At 38.9% G+C, this 23,880-nt stretch overlaps 2 protein-coding genes across 6 annotated transcripts in view; both read right to left on the reverse strand.

Moving 5' to 3' along the window:
• GRM7 (glutamate metabotropic receptor 7) overlaps positions 1-23,880 on the reverse strand; it is a 939,830-nt gene that overhangs the window by 360,605 nt on the left and 555,345 nt on the right. The gene's annotated exons all lie outside the window — the stretch shown is intronic.
• LOC147348190 (uncharacterized) lies at positions 20,753-22,970 on the reverse strand. Of its 2 annotated transcripts, XM_086368902.1 has the most exons (2): positions 22,650-22,956; positions 20,753-22,515 (listed from the first exon to the last, which is right to left on the reverse strand). In XM_086368902.1, the coding sequence occupies exons 1-2, from the start codon at positions 22,715-22,717 to the stop codon at positions 22,035-22,037; spliced, it is 549 nt and encodes a 182-aa protein (XP_086225028.1). In that variant the 5' UTR covers positions 22,718-22,956; the 3' UTR covers positions 20,753-22,034. The 2 variants fall into 2 exon arrangements, with proteins under 2 accessions (XP_086225028.1, XP_086225027.1); XM_086368901.1 differs by having other exon boundaries at positions 20,753-22,970.

Below are 23,880 nucleotides of genomic sequence, written 5' to 3' on the forward strand. Positions count from 1 at the left end.
CTTTCACTTTCATCAACAGGCTCTTTAGTTCTTCTTTGCTTTCTGCCATAAGGGAGGTGTCATCTGCATACGTAAAGTTATTGATATTTCTCCCTGCAATCTTGATTCCAGCTTGTGCTTCATCCAGCCTGGCGTTCTGCATGATGTACTCTGCATATAAGTTAAATAAGCAGGGTGACAAGCCTTGGCCTACTCCTTTCCCATTTTTGAAAATGATTCTGTGGAACTTATATACACTTTTTATATTATATTCCTATTTTTTTAAAGAACAGACTACTTAAGTGTAGTCACCATAGTCACCAAGGAGCAACAGAGATTCAGGAATTGAAGCAGAAATTAGAATAATTATAATCTAATAATATATGCATATTGATGTGTATCTGTGTGAATAACAGTCAACTGATATTTTCTTCTCATTTTCTGAAAGCTCAGAAGAACAGTGATCTGTACAGATATCCCTTTATTATTAGTTAAATTACCAGAATTTTAAAAGACTATGATTTCAGTTCACAGAAAACACAGTAAAAATTATATTCAGGAAGAAAGGTCATCTTTTATGTGGAGTTGATGAAATGTTTTATATTAAATTCTTCTTTTGTTAGACAGACAATTTTAATTTCAGAAATTAAATCTGCAGGTGATGCCAAAGCAAATATCCCATTGGGTACGTGGTGAACAATATTCCTATAATCCTGGAAGTAAACTAAGATCAGCATAGACATAATGAGCAAGGTTTTAGCTAGTATTACAAAACTACCTTTATCTGATTCTTTGTTCTTTTAACAGGGGTGCTGCCCTTAAACTCCTGAAATTTGCAGTCAAGACAAGAATGTGCAAATCAATAGACACATAATTCATCCCAGGCAGTATGTTTGGGAGGTGACCTTTCCAGCTGAGAAGGAAGAAAGCTCTCACAAATGTGTAGATGAAAGGAAAACTATCAGAGTGTCAAGAGGGGGTCAGAGGACACAGCTGCCAGCTCAGCCAGGGTGAAGCTGAGCTTGTCAGGTACTAATGGAGCTTCATGAGGCATCAGAAACTGACCAGTAGCCTTGATCACTGGCTTATCCACACAGCTCATGAACTGCAGGGTAGAATATTCATGTTTAGTCTACTTGGCAGGGAGGACCCAAAGCTTCCTATGCAGGAACCTGTAAACAAGAGGTGCTTAGCTTTTCCTGGTCTGCCTCTGACACAGGAAGGGCATGGTCATGATTCAGAAACACCTTTCCTAGCACATCATAGGGACACAACACTAAGACAAGAATGAATTGGCAAATAAAAAGAAGAGGAGAAAAGACAGATGGAGACAGAAAGAGAGAGAGGAGAGGGAGGAGACAAAGAAAGAAAAGTGAGCAAGTAGAAGCAAGGACAGGAAGTAGAGGATGGAGGGTGGGAAGGGATGATGGAGACATTGACAAAGAAAAACAGCAGGGAACTCACATTCTCTCCTTCTGAGAGGATCAATCAGAATGATATATTCTGAAAACAAGTATTTGTTTTATACCTTCTTCTATTTCTATAACCCACTGTGCATTGTGCATAGGTGTGCTATCTCTCAGCACTATCCTACTCTTTGCAACCCTGTGGATTGTAGCCCGCCAGGCTCCTCTGTCCATGGGATTCTCCAGACAAGAACACTGGAGTGGGTAGCCATTCCCTTCTCCAGGGGATCTTCCCAACCCAGGGATCAAACCTGCTTCTCCTTTATCTCTTGCTTTGGCAGGTGGATTCTTTACCTCTGAGCCACCAGGGGTTACATAATTCACTGTAGTATGTTAAACTGTGGACCCCAAAAGATATGTCCACTTCTTAACCTCCTGAACTTGTGAGTATAACCTTATAGGGAAAGCATTTGGATGGTGTCTACCTAACAAGAAGTTATACTACAAATGGAGTTAAGACTCTCGAGTTGAGGTCATCCTGGATTATCTGTGTTGGCCCTGAAACCCATGACAAGTATCCTCAACAGGGACACACAGAGCAGACACCCACAGAGAGAAGGGCCATGGAGAAGACTGTGTGGGGATGGAGACAGAGACTGAAGTTATGCAGAGACTGAAGTGATGCAGAGACTGAAGTGATGTGGCCACAAGTCAAGTGATGCTTGGAGCCACCAGAAGCTGGAAAGGCAAGAAAAGATCATCTTCCAGAGCCTCCAGAGGAGGAATCGACCCTGTCAACACCTTAATTTTGGACATTTAGCCTCCAGAACTGTAATAGAATTAATTTCTCTTATTTTAACCAACAAGTTTGTGGTCACTTGTTTTGGCAACCCCAGGAAATGAATACAACCATTTGTTGCTTTTCACTTACCCAGTCATGTCTGACTCTTCACAAACCCGTGGACTGCAGCATGGAAGGTCTCCCTGTCCCTCACCATCTCCCAGAGTTTGGCCAAGTTCATGTCTTTTGCATCAGTGATGCCATCCAGTCATCTCATCCTCTGACTCCCTCTTCTCCTTCTTTCCTCAATCTTTCCCAGCATCAGGGACTTTTCCAATGAGTCAGCTGTTCACATCAGATGACAAAAATACTGAAGCTTCAACTTCAGTATCAGTCCTTCCAGCAAGTATTCAGGGTTGATTTCCCTTAAGATTGACTGGTTTGATCTCCTTGCTGTCCAAGGGACTCTCAGGAGTCTTCTCCACAACCACAGTTTGAAGGTATTGATTCTTTGGTATTCTGCCTTCTTTATGGTCCAGCTCTCATATGGTCATATATGGTCATATGTGAACACTAGAAAGATCATAGCCTTGACTATATGGGCCTTTGTCATCAGAATACAACCATAACAAGTCAAAAATCCCATCTATCATTCCTTCCAACTTCTCTCTCATCTGAATGACATCATTTGTTTCCCAAATATGATACACTGAGGGCTTGTGGAATATATTTAACTTGTAGACATGTCCTTTCTATTTTGCCTCAGAGTATTTTTAAAGCCAACTAGAGAATCAGGAGAGTTATTTTTAAGTCCAGATTTCTAGCTTTCCTTGAAAAGACAGTCTGGGAACACAGATCCCATTCCTACAGTGGCAGCTGTCAGCAAGTGGTGAAGAACATCTATACCTTCAGGTGGCCTGAGCTCTTCAGCTTACAGTATCTGTTCTCCCATCATTACCACCTCTGATGGTGTCTACCTGAGTCTCTTTTATCTTCAGTAGGATGGGTGTGGTTTGGTAGACACTGAGTTTTCCACCACCAAGAAAAGCATCTCTCTCTAACACACATTGGCTGAAACTTCAGCAATATACAAACTCCACTGAAATTAGAAACATTATCTCAACAAATCGAAAAATAAAAACCATATGATTATCTCAATAGATGCAGAGAAAGCCTTTGACAAAATTCAACATCCATTTATGATAAAAACTCTCCAGAAAGCAGGAATAGAAGGAACATACCTCAACATAAGAAAAGCTATATATGACAAACCCACAGCAAACATTATCCTCAATGGTGAAAAATTGAAAGCATTTCCTCTAAAGTCAGGAACAAGACAAGGGTGCCCACTTTCACCATTACTCTTCAACATAGTTTTGGAAGTTTTGGCCACAGCAATCAGAGCAGAAAAAGAAAGAAAAGGAATCCAAATTGGAAAAGAAGAAGTAAAACTCTCACTATTTGCAGATGACATGATCCTCTACATAGAAAACCCTAAAGACTCCACCAGAAAATTACTAGAACTAATCAGTAATTATAGTAAAGTTGCAGGATATAAAATCAACACACAGAAATCCCTTGCATTCCTATACACTAATAATGAGAAAACAGAAAGAGAAATTAAGGAAACAATTCCATTCACCATTGCAACGGAAAGAATAAAATACTTAGGGATATATCTACCTAAAGAAACTAAAGACCTATATATAGAAAACTATAAAACACTGGTGAAAGAAATCAAAGAGGATACAAATAGATGGAGAAATATACCATGTTCATGGATTGGAAGAATCATAGTGAAAATGAGTATACTACCCAAAGCAATTTATAGATTCAATGCAATCCCTATCAAGCTACCAATGGTATTCTTCACAGAGCTAGAACAAATAATTTCACAATTTGTATGGAAACACAAAAAACTTCGAATAGCCAAAGCAATCTTGAGAAAGAAGAATGGAACTGGAGGAAGCAACCTGCCTGACTTCAGGCTCTACTACAAAGCCACAGTCATCAAGACAGTATGGTACTGGCACAAAGACAGAAATATAGATCAATGGAACAAAATAGAAAGCCCAGAGATAAATCCACGCACATATGGACACCTTATCTTTGACAAAGGAGGCAAGAATATACAATGGATTAAAGACAATCTCTTTAACAAGTGGTGCTGGGAAAACTGGTCAACCACTTGTAAAAGAATGAAACTAGAACACTTTCTAACACCATACACAAAAATAAACTCAAAATGGATTAAAGATCTCAACGTAAGACCAGAAACTATAAAACTCCTAGAGGAGAACATAGGCAAAACACTCTTCGACATACATCACAGCAGGATCCTCTATGACCCACCTCCCAGAATATTGGAAATAAAAGCAAAAATAAACAAATGGGGCCTGATTAAACTTAAAAGCTTCTGCACAACAAAGGAAACTATAATCAAGGTGAAAAGACAGCCTTCAGAATGGGAGAAAATAATAGCAAATGAAGCAACTGACAAACAGCTAATCTCAAAAATATACAAGCAACTCCTACAGCTCAATTCCAGAAAAATAAATGACCCAATCAAAAAATGGGCCAAAGAACTAAACAGACATTTCTCCAAAAAAGACATACAGATGGCTAACAAACACAAGAAAAGATGCTCAACATCACTCATGATCAGAGAAATGCAAATCAAAACCACTATGAGGTACCATTTCACACCAGTCAGAATGGCCATGATCCAAAAGTCTACAGGCAATAAATGCTGGAGAGGGTGTGGAGAAAAGGGAACCCTCTTACACTGTTGGTGGGAATGCAAACTAGTACAGCCACTATGGAAAACAGTGTGGAGATTCCTTAAAAAACTGGAAATAGAACTGCCTTACGATCCAGCAATCCCACTCCTGGGCATACATACTGAGGAAACCAGAATTGAACGAGACACATGTGCCCCAATGTTCATCGCAGCACTGTTTATAATAGCCAGGACATGGAAGCAACCTAGATGTCCATCAGCAGAGTAATAGATAAGAAAGCAGTGGTACATATACACAATGGAGTATTACTCAGCCATTAAAAAGAATACATTTGAATCAGTTCTAATGAGGTGGATGAAACTGGAGCCTATTATATAGAGTGAAGTAAGCCAGAAAGAAAAACACCAATACAGTATACTAACGCATATATATGGAATTTAGAAAGATGGTAATAATAACCCTGTATACGAGACAGCAAAATAGACACTGATGTATAGAACAGTCTTTTGGACTCTGTGGGAGAGGGAGAGGGTGGGATGATTTGGGAGAATGGCATTGAAATACGTATAATATAATATATGGAAGGAGTCGCCAGTCCAGGTTCGATGCACGATACTGGATGCTTGGGGCTGGTGCACTGGTACGACCCAGAGGGATGGTATGGGGAGGGAGGTGGGAGGAGGGTTCAGGATGGGGAACACATGTATACCTGTGGCGGATTCATTTTGATATTTGGCAAAACAATACAATATTGTAAAGTTTAAAAATAAAATAAAATTTTAAAAAAAGAAACATTATCTCAAGAATACATCCTTGAAAAAGCTACTATAAAGGAAAGCTGAAAAGCATCAGGATATAAAATTGAGAGATTATTTTCACATACACAAAGAAAACCACTAACAAGATGTGTCAGAGAGAACCACCACTAAAATAGCTACAAAAAATCACCTATCCAAGAACAAGTGTATCTTTTCATTTAATTAGGTTGACTTTTGTCTTTCATTAGAATTTTAAAATTTCCCTTATGTCTACTCCCTTGAAGCTAATTTGTAAGTTTTCTGTGATCTTAATAGAAAAGATACACATTTACTTTTTCTAGAGCTAGATAAGCTGCTTTTAGCATTCATATGGAGAAAATATAAAAACCAAGAGAACTCTGAAAAAGAAGAGCAAGTGTGCATGAGTGTTTGGGGAAGCTGATGAATGGAGGTGAAGTAGAGGAAGACAAAGCCTACCCGGTATGGTATTGTGACAGCAGATTATAAATACCCAGGAAGAAAAATAATAAATTTGACACAAGACCAAAGAGATCAATGGACTGTTGGAATAAAACAGAAAGTTCAGAAATAGATCCAGTTGCATATGAAAATTTCCTATAATAAAAAATAAAGGTAGTAATTCAAATCACCACAAACAGAGTAACCTTTTAATAATAATCTAACAAACATCAACCTGTAGGATATTTGTTGGTTTATAAACTTGGGAGTTCCCTGGGTGAAATTTGAAACTGGCCCCTGTATACAGAGCACAAGGAGAGACCAAAGAAAGAGACAGAGCACTTCTGATGGGTAGGTGGCAGCTTTAATAAGCCAAGGAACTTACAGACGAGGCTAGTATTGGGTGTCCACCTGCCAGAATCTTAAAAGTTGAGATACCGGCCTTTATACCATTCAGATGGTCTCAATTATGCCTTTCCTTCTCAAGTCTGCTTCCTGGAAAATGGCTCCCACTGTGGGAATGGTAGGTCCAGCCTGAGAGTCAATCGAAGGTCAAATCCTCCAAGTAAACTCCTCCAACATAATTGTATAGGGATCACATTGGACCCCAGGCAGACATTTAACACTGCATTAATCCATAAGAAATATGGAAAGCAGTGCATGGATTTAACCATGAATGTGGAGTTTCCAGTCTTCACAAGAGGAGGACTTTTGCACAGTTGTATAAACTGGGGATCCTTCGCCCTTGGTTTGAGGTCACCTACTGCAGGATGTCTGCAGTGGGTTTCCGTACATGTGGTGTGTTCTCGGATACTCCCTGCACTGGCCCTGCTGGTACTGGGCCAGTGCTGTGGGCAGACAGCTCTTTGTCCTTTTCTCCCAGAAACTCGAAGTTCCTGGCAGACAAAAGACTGTGCCCTGCTTATCTCTGCCTCCCCGATTCAAGTTTTTGTAAACATTTACTGAAGTAAATTGAAGTTGGAGACATGGAAATCAGTTTGGCAAGAAAATCATTACTGATCTATTGGGACAAATTTAGACTCTCAGCAGCGCCCACAAATTTGCCGGCTGTATCTACTGATGAGAGTGGTAGAAACCAGCCATTATTTTTGAGAAAACAAATAAGAATTATTGCAATGGAAATTATTCCACAAAGAACACAAATCCCATGTGGAGCATTTATGGATGAGGTGGAGGGAATAATGTTTGCAATATTATCTCACAAAATGCCTCCAAAGGGCTGCTGCATATTATTTAATGAGAGAATGCCTGCCATCTTTCATTCCTTTAAACTGCCTGGCAAATAGAAGGGCAATTTATACAATCTGAGTATAGTTATATGAGAAAAAATATGGATGTAAACAGCACATGTTAAATTGATATTTTAATAGTTAAAATGATTAAAAACAGATTCTGGAACTAGAATTTTAGGGTTCGGTTCCTGACTTTGTTACTTGCTAGCTAGATGGCCTTGAGCAAGTAACTTGATCAGTCTAAGTTTCTCCACCTATAATATGGATGACGATGGCACCTACTCCACAGGATTGATGGCAGGCTTCCACGTGGGGATGTATACAGTGTTTACAACAAAGTCACACTCATGGTGCAGGGTAAGAGTATAAATGTTAACTAAGTTAATAGAAAATTGACACATATATTCACACAGAAAAGGTGGTAATGGACAAGAAGAGGAAAATTAGAGTTAAATACTAGGGACTATGCATGACATACTCAATTATCATGCATAGACCTGGCTTTGAACTCACATAGACCTGAGTCTGAATCCTGGCTCTATCAAATAAATTATTTTCTTTAACTTATCTTATATAAATTTAATCACTCAGGTTTCTATGACTTGTTCTTTGTTGATGAATTCTATATTTGTTCATTTAGTTATTTTTTCTTTCATTCATTCCAGAAAAGACTTTAAGCGACACTTCCATTTTTCTCATGTATAAAAATGAGGATGGTAGTACTTTCCTTACAGATAGATGTAAAGATTGAAAAATATTAAGTCAAAAACCACTAACACCTTTGTGGTTGTGGAGTAAATGATGTTCATTAAATGATGGTAAATGATGGTTCATTTTCTCTTGTTAATGTGTACAGCTGTTTTTTTTTAATTGAAGTATAGTTGGTTATACTGTGCTAATTTCAGGTGTAGAGCAAAATGAATCAATTACGTAATTTTTTAATATTCTTTTCCATTGTAGGTTACAAATTATTGAATACAGTCCCTTATGCTACATGGTAGGTCACTGTTGCTTATCAATTCTATGTATAGTAGCATTTATTTGTTATTCCCAAACTCCTGATTTACCCTCCTCTCCCTTTTCTTTCCCCTTTGGCAACTATATATTTGTGTTTTCTAAGTCTGCAGTTTTAGTATCAGTCATAGACACTAGAGAGTCAAGTCCCTCATTGTTCTCCTATGCCATGTGCAGTCATGTCAACTTCAAAGCATGAGCATCTGTTGCTTTAGGGGCAGCTCAGGATGCACAGGTCAGTAGAGATGAAAGGTACAAGGGCATCCCTCTGGCAGATCCTTTAGGAAGTAAGAGTTGAAGAGGCCAGCTCCAGGAGGCCACAAGCTGCTTCTGCAGTGTGTGAACTGGGTGGTGAGTCAGGGCATGTTAGAAGATCCCTGCTCTTCTTTCTGCTACCCAACCTGTACTATGAAGCTCAACTTGAAACCCTAACTTCACTGTTTCAATATTCTGTACAGAACCCTGGTAAAGAACCTGACTCAGAAGCACCAGTCACTAAGATTACAGCATTACTCTTTCGTTCGGGTATTTATTGTCATTGTAATTTCTTGCCTTCCTCCCATTCTGTCTTCCTCATCTTCTCCTTCCTACATCCATATTATTTTATTTTCAAGATGTCCCAAATTTCCATATCTTTCTTTCCTCCCCAGTAACAATGAATATCAGAGCTGTGACACTACATTTGAGCAATCTTGACTGCATCAATCCTTACCATGACAGATACTGATACTACTTATCAAAAGTCATAAAAAAGGTGCAAACTCTTTGCTCTAGCAATTTTACTTCAAGATACTATGCTCATAGAAGTAGAACATGCATTTTTTTTTTCAGAAAAAAATGTGTCAAGTACTAGGTGAATTGAGGAATTTTTAATTTTTTCAGGTGTGATATGCAGCATGGTGATTATAGTGTTCTTATCAATTAGAAATGCATTCTGAAATACTTTAGGTAAGAAGATATAATGTCTGAAATTCAATCTGGTAAGAAGACATAATGTCTGAAATTCAATTTCAATTGTCCCTTCACAATAAAAGTTCAGAGGGGACAGTTATACCTGATTTGCAGGATACTGATGGCATTTACAACTGGGTTGTCAGTTCATGGGAGGTTATTTACACAATTTTCTATACTTGTATGTATGTTTGATAAATTCTATAATAGAATATTTTAAAATTGCTATGAAAATGAGGATTTGCACACTGTTAATAACAATGAAAACCTAGAATCATCACAAATACTCTGAAGACATGACAAAACAGTATTTATATGATGCAAGTATATGTAGGCATTAGAATCTGATGACAGGAAAGTATTAGGTTGGTGCAAAAGTAATTGCGGTTTTGTATTGTTGACCTTGGCCTTTTTATACGGGAATACATTCTTAAATAAATGTAGTTATATTATACATCATTTCAGTGCCTATTTCTCACTTAATGTTTATTTTGCTAATGACTTATTAATTGCTATCTGTTAGTCACTCAGTCATATCCGACTCTCTGTGACCCCATTGGCTACTGTAGCCCTCCAGGCTTCTCTGTCAGGAATTCTCTAGGTAGAAATACTGGAGTGGGTTGCCATTCCCTTCTCCAAGGGATCTTCCCAACCCAGGGATCAAACCTGGGTCTCCTGCATTGCAGGTGGTTTCTTTACTGACTGAGCCACCAGGGAAGCCCGTTTGCTGTTTATTTTATATTTATTTTGGACTAGGGAAATGATGTTAGATGAAAAGCAAATTTCAGGGGTTTTCATATTTGAGTTCAAAATGGGTCATAACGCAGTGGTGACAACTCACAACATCAACAACACATTTGGATGAGGAACTGCTAATGACCATGGAGTGTAGGGCTGGTTCAAGCAGATTTGCAAAGCAGATGAGAGCCTTGAAGATGAGCAGTGCAGTGGCCGGCCATCAGAAGTTGACAGTGACCAACTGAGAGCCATCACTGAAGCTGATCCTCTTACAAGTATGTGAGAAGTTGCCAAAGAACTCAATGTAGAGCATTCTATGGTCATCCAACATTTGAAGATAATTTGAAAAGTGAAAAAACCCAATAAGTATGAGCTGACCGCAAATTTTTTTTAAAAAAGTCATTTTTGATCAGATTGTGACGTGCGGCAAAAAGTGGATTTTATATAACAACTAGCGATGACCAACTAGCTCAGTGGCTGGGCCAAAAAGAAGCTCCAAAGCACTTCCTAAAGCCAAACATACACCAAAAAAAGGTCATAGTCACTGTTTGGTGGTCTGCTGCCTGGCTGATCCAATACAGCTTTCTGAATCCCAGTGAGGCCATTATATCTGAGAAGTATGCTCAGCAAATCAGTGAGATGCACTGAAAACAGCCAAGCCTGCAGACGGCATTGGCCAACAGAAAGGGCCCGATTCTTCTCCATGACAATGCCCGACTGCACTTCACAAAACCAATGCTACAAAAGTTGAACAAACTGGACTACAGAGTTTTGTCTCATCTACCATATTCACCTGGCCTCTTGCCAACCAGCTAGCACTTCTTCAAGCATCTTAACAACTTTTTTTTTTTGTAGAGAAAACACTTCCATAACCAGCAGAAGGCAAAAAATGCTTTCCAAAAGTTCACTGAATCCTGAAGCATGGATTTTTAATCTACAGGAATAAACAAACATTTCTTGCTAGCAAAAATGCATTGATTGTAATGGTTCCTATTTTGATTAATAAAGATGTGTTTGAGCCTAGTTATAATGATTTAAAATTCAGTCTAAAACCACAATTACTTTTTCACCAACTTAATATAATTTGAAGAGTATACCTAGGAACCAAAAATTAAACTTAGTGTGCTATATTAAAATTTTAAAAATAATTTGATAGTATGGCTATTTTTCATATGTAATACTCATCAAATATCAATAGTTAGTTATTAACTGGAGAGTAGATGATGTTTATTTTACTTTAGCTCAACCATGTTTTCCATTTCTTTATATATTATGATACATTATATATATAAATAAAAACATACACACATATAAAAACATATATATACACATATATGTATATATACACATATACATATACTTTATATATTATCAGAATATTAATATACACCCGTTCCCCATACTATTCAGTTTCCTGCAAGAAATAATACTTTGCAGAAGAACAGCTTTCCTCCAAGGTAAGTTAATTTCTGCTTCCATATATATCAGATTTTCACAAGTACAATTTATGAATCTGTTATTTATGACTTTATGTAAAGTATGCATAGTAAATATACTCATGTCATCATTTCCTGCATCTACAACCATAGCAGACATCACCAATCAATCATGATAATCAGTCATAAGGAACCTGGTCTCCAACTCCTACAGTCAGTGCTTCAGAAAGCTAATGTTTATCAGGCTTTTTATAAGATAAATTTATGTGCCATTCTTGATGAAGTGAAGTGAAATGAAGTGAAAGTCGCTCAGTCATGTCCGACTCTTTGTGACCCCATGGACTATTCGGTTCATGGAATTCTCCAGGCCAGAATACTGGAGTGGGTACACTTTCCCTTCTCCAGGGGATCTTCCTGACCCAGGGATTGAAGCCAGGTCTGCCACATTGCAAGCAGATTCTTTACCAGCTGAGCCACAAGGGAAGCCCAAGAATACTGGAGTGGGTAGCCGATCTCTTCTCCAGTATATCTTCCCAACCCAAGAAATGAACCAGGGTCTCCTGCATTGCAGGTGGATTCTTTACCAACTGAGCTCTCAGGGAAGCCTGATATCCTTGATATGATTGTATATTTTCAAGCAATTGTTCCTGGAAATTTACTGTATATCAGTCTAGTTTTCTTGTATATGGATATTTAAATAAATTAATGATAATACAATCTAATACTTAATAGTTGACTACAATTCTAGAAGTTTTGGCCTGAATACCTCGTATGCATTTCACATATTGGACATCACATAAAAAACATCATTATTTGCTCTCAAAGAACTCTTAGTCCAATAATATATCTTAGAAAATACTAAGGAAAACCATATGGTGCTTTTGCCAAATATAATCTGCTAATTACATTCACAAAATCAATGTGGCAGATTGTAGAGATTGTCTTTATGGAAAAATAAGAATGGTAGGGTGTGTTGCAAACATTGTTTATTGATTAGTCAGTGTCTTAGATTTGATTTTATTGTTTGCATGATAAAGGTGATTTTTTTTTTTCCTTATAGCTCTTCAAAGAGTTTAGATTTCCTATGAGTTTCTACTAGGTCCCAATAGGCTTTGTGGTAGGAGAGAAGAATTAGGTTGAATGTTTCTAAATTTCAAAGAACATAACTAGATATTCTATCTCTGTTGCCATCAACATTGAAGACCTGCCTTACGATTATTAGATCTCAGGGAAGTTCCTTCTTTACCTTTTTTTCAAAGAGCAAATCTTCAAGAATCTACCAGAGTTCCTTGTCTGTCTCCTAAACTCTAAGACCCTGTCTTAATTTCTATACTTTCTCAATATTCAGGAAGAAACTGGAAAGTAAGTTCTCACAGAGGCAGTTGGCCCTATAACCTAGCTAGAGAGGATCCTATGAAATCAAAGACAATCACGAAGGATCTGCTAGAAAAGTTCCTGAATTAGATTCATCTTTCATAGAGGACAGCCTTTAAATTGGAAGAGCAGTGCTTGCCAGGACCTGAGGCTACAGACACATCCACCTTGGACTGACAACAATGCACAGATCCTTTGTGCATTGCTCCTCTTTCCAGGAACTGCTCTCTGTTCTAAATGAGTGCTTGCAGAGTGTTTTATGTCTAGAACAGAATTCATATACCTGGCTATACAGTGGAACTCTACTTGGAGCCCAAGTCAGACCAACTAAATCAGAGTATCTATTAGTGGGCTTAGGCACTGACTTTCTAACTCCCCAGGTAACTCTTATGTGCAGTCTGGGTTGACAAAACCTGCTCTAGAATATTATCTGACTTGATCACTCAAATGTCCATTTTTACACACAGCCTCAGAAGAGTGGTCCAAGGGATACCAGAAACAGAAGACAAGGTACTTTGAGTGTATCCATTTTTGCTATATGTATCAAGATAGTATTGAAGCATGTTGCCATAACTGACTGCATCTCAATGCCAGTCTTTGAAAAGTATCCATTATATGAAAGGTTTCCAAGATTTTAATCAACAATACCTTGATATATAAGGAATATACATATGTTTAATCAAGCTTCAAAACATTCTAATGAATGCAAGATCACATTTGTTTCCATAGTAAATTTTGTGAACATTTGTCAAGCATATATGTATATATAATTATATATATAATTTAAATTATTAATTTTTTGCACTACATATATAGTACAGAAATGTTTAAGAATTTTCTGAGTCATACTAAATTACCATGCTTACATTCATGTACATATATATGATTTTCCAAAAATCATGACCTTAAATAATGAATTAAACCCAGATAAAGCAATGCAGAGTTCAACAAATGGAATTTCTACCTATTTTTCCAGCCAATGACAAAGCAAAAACCAGGCAAAGTTGTCAGAAAATTATTCTGCATCGTGGAAGCTTCACATTTTATTTTTAATAACCGTACAAGAACCATGTTGCCTGGTTACCATCTTCATTTTGTACTCTGATCTAAAAATGTCTCAGCAGCCAGAAGTTTTCGGTGAGCTCCACACCTAAACTTATATAATCAAACATCTATAACAATGCAGAAGGAATTTTATTCAAAATGATATTCCATTTTCTTCCTAGTCATAGATTTAGCCACTGACTAAACATCAAGTGAAAGAAAAAGGAAAAAAAAAAAAAAACATTTTGAAGGAAGGGCTTTAGTTATGCTGATTGGAGAGACAGGAAAAAAAAAGAAAAGATAAAAATAAGGAAGAGAAAACCTGGTGGAATAATCATTCTAGTGTCCCAAATATGTGACTGTTACTAGTTGAATTATTTGGAATATAAATCAAAAGGAGAAGAAAACATATAGACCAAGAAAAGCTTACTACTTAAAATATTACCTAATAATTCATGACATAGGTGACTTTTATTTGGGGGTACTTTTCAGGTTTTAGTAAAACTGTTCAATATCTTCATTTTTTTATTTCTACCTTAGCAGCTCCGAGTGCCTGCTATTTTGATGTATATTTTCTGTGTGTTATTTACCATACTAATAAAGACATCATACTTTCAGAAATGTAAAAACAACCTGAGAATAGCTGTCCCATGTGAATAAATGTCTTCATGCAGAGATCGAGTTCAGGAAGCAGATTCAGGTTGTTTTATCCTTTCACCACCCATTACCAAGGTATTTCTGAGATGGAGATACTGCATGAATTACTACAATAAGAATGGTTATTTGTTCTGAACTCTGCTCTCCTCTGCTTTTGGGTTATATCCTATTTCTAGGAATCTACTTACACATTCATATGGTTATACTACATGTCCACTAACTGAGTTATGGTTGAGTGTCTAACTCAATCAGGGTCAGTCAACTTCCCTTTCTTAGGAACTCAAAATTCGAAAAGATAAAATTTCAGTGTCAACCCAGACTCCTTTAATAGTAGGAGGCAAACTCAGATACGTTCCTGACAGCAACTGAATAGACTGGACGGTTGAAACAGTTGGTTTGCTTTGCGAGAGCAAAATGAGACCATCAGAGCCCAAGAGAGAAGAGACATGGAGATAAAAAAAAGAATGTCAGGACTTCGTTGGTGGTCCAGTGGATAAGACTCCACACTTCCAACAGAGGATGCCAGGGTTCGAAACCTGGTTGGGGAACTAGAGTTCAACTAAGAGTTCATATGCCACAACTAAAGAACTGCATACCACAGGAAGATGGAAGATCCCACGCGCCACACCAAGACCCAGCACAGCCAAGTAAAATAAATATTTTAAAAAAGAGGAGTGTCTTGCATTTTCTACAGGGCTCAAATATGTGCTTCTAATCTGTTTCTAATACCTAGATATATTCTTTTCCCTTGGGTTCTATAAGATATCTCTTTACGATAAATCATCCCACTTCCTTTGTGCTTGGACAAATCCCAATGGGTATCTTCCATCGATTGCCAATTACCAGGGTTGTAACTAATATTGATGTAGGGATAAGTCAGATATGGATCTTGTTCTCAAGGAGATTGCCAAGCAGGAGGATACACACAGATAATTTTAATCAAAGGGAGACAGTTTCAAAAGTTATAGAGATGAGATGATAGATAATTTCACAAGAACAAGCAAACATTCTGGCTCTGGTAAAGGTAGATCAGGGAAGTTTTTAGCACAGTGATATCTAATCAATGTCTAGAACATGTCTAGAATGATAACAAACGCTTTTTTCTTTCAGTTTTTTTCCTAGGTAATTGGTGTTGCAGGAGTACAAGTTCAGTTTTCTGCCTTTGGTTGAGGCACAGAAACCCTTGCTTTTCCTCCCACTGTGGAACACTGCTGGAGGGAGGGCCTCATGCTCTGCAGTTTAGCGTAGCTATGGAATGCACTTGGTATTCAAACCATATGGCAATATAATAAACATGGTGTCACCTTGAACATGATGCTTCCCACAACTAAGTATGGTCAGCGCTGTTTGTACCAGAGCCCTGCTCAGGGCTTTCCCCTCCTCTAAGGAGCAGGCAGCACGCTGAGTGCTAAGGGAGAGTTTTGTGACCATTACAGGCAAAGCCTCTGCTTGCTAACCCAGGTCTGCGGCATTATCCAAAGGAATACCTTCCCATTTTGGTCACCAGGGATTGCTCTTTTGTTATCTGAACTTCAAATGTGTCTTGGATGAAATCCGAAAATAGCATAATAGAGCAATTAATCACAGCAGACATTAATTAAAGCAAAAGGCCCCACAGCAGAGAAATTATGAAAACATACAATACGCAATCTTCACCCCCAAGTCACTTTCAGTCTTTGAAAGCAGATAAGAAAATACAAACAACAATACCAGTAATACTGAGTTATGTTTACCGAAAAAATATAAACCATTATCCTGGGCTTAGTGTTAAATGTGTTACTTCAATCCTCACAAACACTGTATGAGTTCAGTTCAGTTCAGTTGCTCAGTCATGTCTAACTCTTTGTGACCCCATGAATCGCAGGCCTCCCTGTCCATCACCAACTCCTGGAGTTCACTCAAACTCACGTCCATCGAGTCAGTGATGCCATCCAGCCATCTCATCCTCTGTCCTCCCCCCTTCTCCTCCTGCCCCTAATCCCTCCCAGCATCAGAGTCTTTTCTAATGAGTCAACCCTTCGCATGAGGTGGCCAAAGTACTGGAGTTTCAGCTTTAGCATCATCCCTTCCAAAGAACACCCAGGACTGATCTTCTTTAGAATGGACTGGTTGGATCTCCTTGCAGTCCAAGGGACTCTCAAGAGTCTTCTCCAACACCGCAGTTCTAAAGCATCAATTCTTCAGTGCTCAGCTTTCTTCACAGTCCAACTCTCACATCCATACATGACTACTGGAAAAACCATAGCCTTGACTAGACGGACCTTTGTTGGCAAAGTAATGTCTCTGCTTTTGAATATGCTATCTAGGTTGGTCATAACTTTTCTTCTTTTAATTTCATGGCTGCAGTCACCATCTGCAGTGATTTTGGAGCCCCCAAAAATAAAGTCTGACACTGTTTCCACTGTTTCCCCATTTATTTCCCATTAAGTGATGGAACCAGATGCCATGATATTAGTTTTCTGAATGTTGAGATTTATGCCAACTTTTTCACTCTCCTCTGTATGAATTAGCCACCATTATTATACCCATTTTGTGAATGAATACACTGAAACATACATAGTGTAAATAAGTTGCCCAAAGGCTCATATCTAATGAGCAGAACCTGAACACAATCTGCCTCATTCCAAAGGGTAAACTCCCAGCCACGATCCAAGAAGAAATGAGAAAATAAATCCATATAAAATTTTGAAAAGTGCTCTATTAATGTGACAGGAATTCAGGGACAGAAGGGGAATGCCAGACTAGAGTTATCTGTATTTATACCATGGAGGAACTCTGATCTAAGTCCCACCTTGAAGATGCAGACTCATATACATGGGAAGGACTACAGATGGCAGAGGATAAAAACAATAATAAAGAGGTGAGATGGTTGTATCGTACATGTTTCTGGGTGATGAACAGACCAATTTGACCATAATGAAGGCTTTATGCAGAGAATCTTACATAAAGACACTATGGAATCAGATGCTGGAGGGTCATAAAGCCAAGGGATTGGATGTTATCTCACAAGCATTGTGAAGTCATTGAGGGTTGGTTCTTAAAGAGTGGATACCATGATAACAGAAGGACTTGAGGAGAACTAGCCAGAGCAGGAGAAGGGTTCTTATTTGTTGTGAAAATGTGACAGAAGCATTCATACGAGAGGTCTACTATAACTCTTGTCATACCCTGGAATGTAGAAACGATCATGTCCGTACTTGGATGTCAGGGAAGATGCCTCTTTTGAGGTCATCAAACGGCAAAGGTGGACACAATATTTTAGTCCTGGCCTGTTTACTTGAAAACCCAGACTCTTAATTAACTATTCAATGTGAAAACACTAAGCAAAGAGACATTGGAAATCTGTAATAAAAATTAACACTGATGAGCATTTACTATTTCTAGGTTCTATGTGACATACATGAAATTATGTATTTAAATCTTCACAAACACCTGACATATGAACTGAATTAACCACATTTTTCAGATGAGAAAAGTGAAGCAGAGATAGCTTGGGTCATTTGCCCATGGAGATGGGCAAAACATTCTATCATTTCTGGATGAAATGGGGTTTCATCTAGATTCTCTGGTTCTAGAGTTTGTGCTCATTGTTCTCCTATGAGCCTTTCAATTACAGAGGCAACTGACCAACTATTGAGCATGTCAACTAGAGTAGAAAAATCTGATGGGTATAGATGGAAAACAAGAAACTGCAGGGAAGAAAAAACAGACACTTGGTAATTCAATCTAGAGTTTGGGAAAAAAAATGGTTGAGGTTGAGCATAGCTTCAAGAAAGACTTGAGAAAATAATTGGTTGGTTGATTGAGGATTTTATTTTATTTTTTTTAGAAAGATGGTGTGATTTCCAAATCACTGTGCTTTAGGTGATGGTTGAACCGTGAAGGGTGATGCTCAACATCACTCATTATCAGAGAAATGCAAATCAAAACCACTATGAGGTACCATTTCACGTCAGTCAGAATGGCTGTGATCCAAAAGTCTACAAGCAATAAATGCTGGAGAGGGTGTGGAGAAAAGGGAACCCTCTTACACTGTTGGTGGGAATGCAAACTAGTACAGCCACTATGGAGAACAGTGTGGAAATTCCTTAAAAAACTGGAAATAGAACTGCCTTATGACCCAGCAATCCCACTGCTGGGCATACACACTGAGGAAACCAGAAGGGAAAGAGACACATGTACCCCGATGTTCATCGCAGCACTGTTTATAATAGCCAGGACATGGAAGCAACCTAGATGTCCATCAGCAGATGAATGGATAAGAAAGCTGTGGTACATATACACAATGGAGTACTACTCAGCCATTAAAAAGAATGCATTTGAATCAGTTCTAATGAGGTGGATGAAACTGGAGCCTATTATACAGAGCAAAGTAAGCCAGAAAGAAGAACACCAATACAGTATACTAATGCATATATATGGAATTTAGAAAGATGGTAACAATAACCCTGTGTACGAGACAGCAAAAGAGACACTGATGTATAGAACAGTCTTTTGGACTCTGTGGGAGAGGGAGAGGGTGGGATGATTTGGGAGAATAGCATTGAAACATGTATAATATCACATATGAAACAAGTCGCCAGTCCAGGTTCGATGCACGATACTGGATGCTTGGGGCTGGTGCACTGGGACAACCCAGAAGGATGGTATGGGGAGGGAGGAGGGAGGAGGGTTCAGGATGGGGAACACAGGTATACCTGTGGTGGATTCATTTTGATATATGGCAAAACCAATACAATATTGTAAAGTTGATCCAGCAATCACACTGCTGGGCATACACACTGAGGAAACCAGAAGGGAAAGAGACACGTGTACCCCAATGTTCATCGCAGCACTGTTTATAATAGCCAGGACATGGAAGCAACCTAGATGCCCATCAGCAGATGAATGGATAAGAAAGCTGTGGTACATATACACAATGGAGTATTACTCAGCCATTAAAAAGAAAAGATTTGAATCAATTCTAATGAAGTGGATGAAACTGGAGCCTATTATACAGAGTGAAGTAAGCCAGAAAGAAAAACACCAATACAGTATACTAATGCATATATATGGAATTTAGAAAGATGGTAACAATAACCCTGTGTACGAGACAGCAAGAGAGACACTGATGTATAGATTAGTCTTATGGACTCTGTGGGAAAGGGAGAGGGTGGGGAGGTTTGGGAGAATGGCATTGAAACATGTATAACATCATGTATGAAACGAGTCGCCAGTCCAGGTTTGATGCACGATACTGGATGCTTGGGGCTGGTGCACTGGGACGACCCAGAGGGAAGGTATGGGGAGGGAGGAGGGAGGAGGGTTCAGGATGGGGAACACAGGTAGACCTGTGGTGGATTCATTTTGATATTTGGCAAAACTAATACAATATTGTAAAGTTTAAAAATAAAATAAAATTAAAAAAAATAATAAAAAAAATAAAATTAAATTTAAAAAAAAGCATCAATTCTTTGGCACTCAGCTTTATTTCTCACATGTCACCATCTTGAAATTCTTAATAATTTTTGAGCAAGGGTCCTGTTCTTACTTTACACTGGAGCCCACAAAAATATGTAGCCAATCCTAGGAAGATCTCAGGTCTGATCTTTTCCAATTCTCAGTCAATAAATTTTTCTTTAAAATTTTCCCATCTATGGGCTATTAAATGTCTCTATTAATATATCCATTCACAAGGAACTTGCTATATCTTGGGGCTAGCTCCTTGCTGAGTGGATTCTTGGGCTTATAGGAACCTTTTTCTTTATTCCTATATGCATCTTTTGGTAATCTAAAATTTGTTTCTCTATAACATGTATACAGTTGTCTTGGTCCTAGATTGGAAGAAACAAAGTATAAGTTTTAATTGCATTGCTGTGTCACTTCTTTCATGATTTACCTGATTTCAAACATTGTGCCCCACAAACACTCTATAATCTTTCCTGCCAACTGCCAAGAATGAGGTTAGCACATAGTAGGCACTCTGTAAATACTAATGAATGGAAGTGGTTCTGAACCACTTAGATGGTTTCTCAATGTGTTAATATTTATGGGTCAAGCCATCCAACTTAACGTTTCTGAATATGCATCACTGTAAATTGAATTAATCTCCACATGGCAACCCCAAAACGTTATTAGAAGGGCAACAGTCATTTTTTTTTTCTTTTCTTTTTTTTTTCATATTGGATTTATTTATTTTGGAGGGACTGGTTATTTCAAAAAGACATTTATCAATTTTCAGTATCAAAACAGTTACACTATTGGTTTTTTTTCTCCCAATTGGTCCCCAAAGAGACCACACCAAAGGAGAGAACATTTTAAGCCAATTAAGCTGCAGGATGCACCCCTAACAGACCTCACTGAAACCTCATCAAAAAAGGGGGATTGAGTAGGGAAAGAAACTTTAAAAGATCAGCACACTGCTAGCCCACAGACTGTAGAGAGCTCTCACAGGCAGAGGGGTGACCAGTTTGCCTCAACCCCAAAGAAGCAAAGTTCCAAAGTATAAAAATTTACAAGTTTTGTACATACGCTTTTCAAGATTTCTCTAGCACTAACCGATACAAAGCACAGTGAGATGGCACTTTTAGAGACAGCAGCTTCAGACCCAGAAAAGGGTGATGAGATGAGTTTCATATGGCTAAATCAGTGGCAAAACATAATTTTCTTTCCTTTCTTTCAAGGAGGCAGGAGAGCAAATAAGTGGTCACTTCAATATAAGGGGCACAAGATCCATTCTGTGAGCAGTTGGGAACAGGGTAGAGCTGGGACAAGGATTTGGTCTCACAGGTTTTACCATCTTAATTGTTTGGTCACTTCTGATGAAAAAAGAAAAAAAAAAGTTGTCCAAAGATACCGTAAAGCTGAAAACCTGAACAGCACTTTTTTTTTTTTTTGGCTAACTCCTTCTGGAATCATCTTTCTGCTTTGGCAGGTACTTTTTACAGGGCAATGAGGTTTCCCCAAATGGAGCCTTTCTCTGGGCTGCTAGGCTCTCAGTAAGACAGGCCCAAACCTTTTCCCTTTCTCTCTGGAGAAGGCAATATGCATTAAGCTGAAATGTTACCTTCCAAAAGTGAGAAAGGGATTAGACTGCTGCTTCAGTTCTACGGAATTATCTGGAATGTTTTTTTACAAATGGTTGTAACATCAAGAACAAAAAAGGTAATTACAAAATGTGTACATCACAACATGCTTTTAAAGACACTTTGCATTGTGCTCACATTCCCTTAAACGTTGTTCCCAAAGGTGCTCAGCCTCTAGCCCAACTGGAATCTCTGGGGAGAGGCAGAGACTGTTTGGCGAAAAGGACACAGGAGTATGGGGGGTGGGGGAGGTGGCGAAAGGAGAAAGCAGCCTTCCAGTTAAAGATCAGCCCTCCGTTTAAAGGTCAGCTTCGGGCAGGCTGGCCCCAGTGGAGTCGGATGAGAGGGAGGAGCAGCGGCAGGGCGGGGCTGGGGTGCTCTACATCTTATTCAGGTCAAGCAGAGTCTGGTTCAGCATCCTTTGTGTACAGAGGTCCTCCTCTTTGGTGCATTTCAGTTTATCTTCCAAATCATCAATTGTCTTTTCCAGTTTGGCTACTGATCTCTCAGCAAACTCAGCACGAGTCTCTGCCTCCTTGAGTTTATCGGTAAGAATCTTTATCTCTTTCTCATATTTGTCTTCCTTTTGAGAGTACTTTTCTTCAGCAGCACTCAGACACTTCAGGTGCTGGTCCATCAGTCTGATTTGCTCACCCATCTTTCGGCAACGGGACTCTGCCAGCTCCGCTCGCTCCTCTGTGCGCTCCAAGTCTCCCTCAATAATCACCAACTTGCGAGCCACCTCTTCATACTTCCTGTCTGCCTCTTCTGCAATGTGCTTAGCTTCTTTGAGTTGGATTTCCTGGAGTTCCATTTTTTCTTCATCTTTTAAGGCTTGGTTTTCAATAACCTTCATAACTCTCTCGCTCTCATCAGCAGCTTTCTCAGCTTCCTCCAGCTTTTGCAGCGCAGTGGCCAGGCGCTCTTGAGCTCGGTTCAGCTCCTCTTCAACCAGCTGTATCCTACGGTTTAAGGAGACCACTTCAGCCTCAGCCTGTTCTCGGGCCCATCTTTCTCCCTCCACTTTCTGCTGGAGGCGCTTGGCCCTCTCCTCTGCATCATCGGCCTGCTGCTGCAGAACCTGGATCTTGCACTTCATTGCCTCGGTGACGGCGATCGCGGCCATGACAGTGGTCCCGGCCATGGTCCCCACCCAGCTCCTGCTTGCCTTCGGGTTCCTGCCTCCTCCGCTCGGCGTTGCAGCCGCTTGGTTCCTGCAGGGTTGAACTTGTGGCCCACACTAGGCGAAGAGCATGCGCAGTCGAGGCTGACAGTAGGAAGCTTGGGATCGCAACAGTCATTTTTACACAGAATCTTCTCATTTTCTTCAACTTTCTCAAAAACGATAAGGCAGGGAGTTTTTCCATCACTCAGGTCATTTGTAACTTGGGTATGTGCCACATATTTGAGGTCCCATCTAACTAGGGGGGGCTGTCCCGTGCATCGCAGGATGGTGAGCACCATCCCAGGCTTTCTGCCCATTACATGCCAGCATCATCTTCTCCACCACAAAGTGACAAACAGATGTCTCCAGGCATTGTCAGATGTTTCCTGGGGGCAGAATCACTGTTGGATGAGAACCGCTGATTAAAACAAAACAACTCTACACAATGTCTTTAATAGATGTACAGTATTTGCTTCACTGAATTACAGGTTTCTTTAAATCAGCTTAAAAATGAATGTAAAAAAATGTGTCTAGTGTATGACATCATGTTTCTCAAGTTACATACGAATTTTATGATGCATGGAAGGATGGTAATTAAAATTTCAATATGGTAAACCTCCCTGAATAGGGTGAGCTTCAGTTTCCTCTTTATACTTTTTTTTGGGGCAGGGGAGTTATTCCTTATTCACATTTTCCATGCTCTTTAAGTTGTTAATAAGAAAAAACTTTTATAATCAGAGGAAAAGAAAGTGTTTAAATTTTGAAATAAAAAAATGAACATGTGGATGGGAAGAGGGTAAAGCCTGACACATTCAAGGAAGATTAACATGACAGATTCCTGTGTGACTCTGTATTTCCCCTTTGTTTACAAAGAACTTATATCCTATAGTTTATAGGAAAGGGTCTATGAAAATCATAGATAAAGAGGAAACATGATGTTTTGGGTTTAATCTTTTTTTTTTAACTAGGTGAAAAAATGATGAAAAGAAGAGATGCTGAATTAAAGTCTGTACTTGACGTGGAAGAGAAAAAAACAAGCAATAAAAGTCATTTAAAATAT

The sequence above is a fragment of the Bos grunniens genome, chromosome 22, assembly GCF_055505025.1.
Source record: "Bos grunniens cultivar Pamir isolate PY7600 chromosome 22, Bosgru_T2T1.0, whole genome shotgun sequence".
NCBI classification, from domain to species: domain Eukaryota; kingdom Metazoa; phylum Chordata; class Mammalia; order Artiodactyla; family Bovidae; genus Bos; species Bos grunniens.

Coding starts and splice junctions, on each gene's coding strand:
- LOC147348190 (XM_086368901.1), bottom strand. CDS start 22,799: ATGGCCGGGACCACTGTCATGGCCGCGATCGCCGTCACCGAGGCAATG.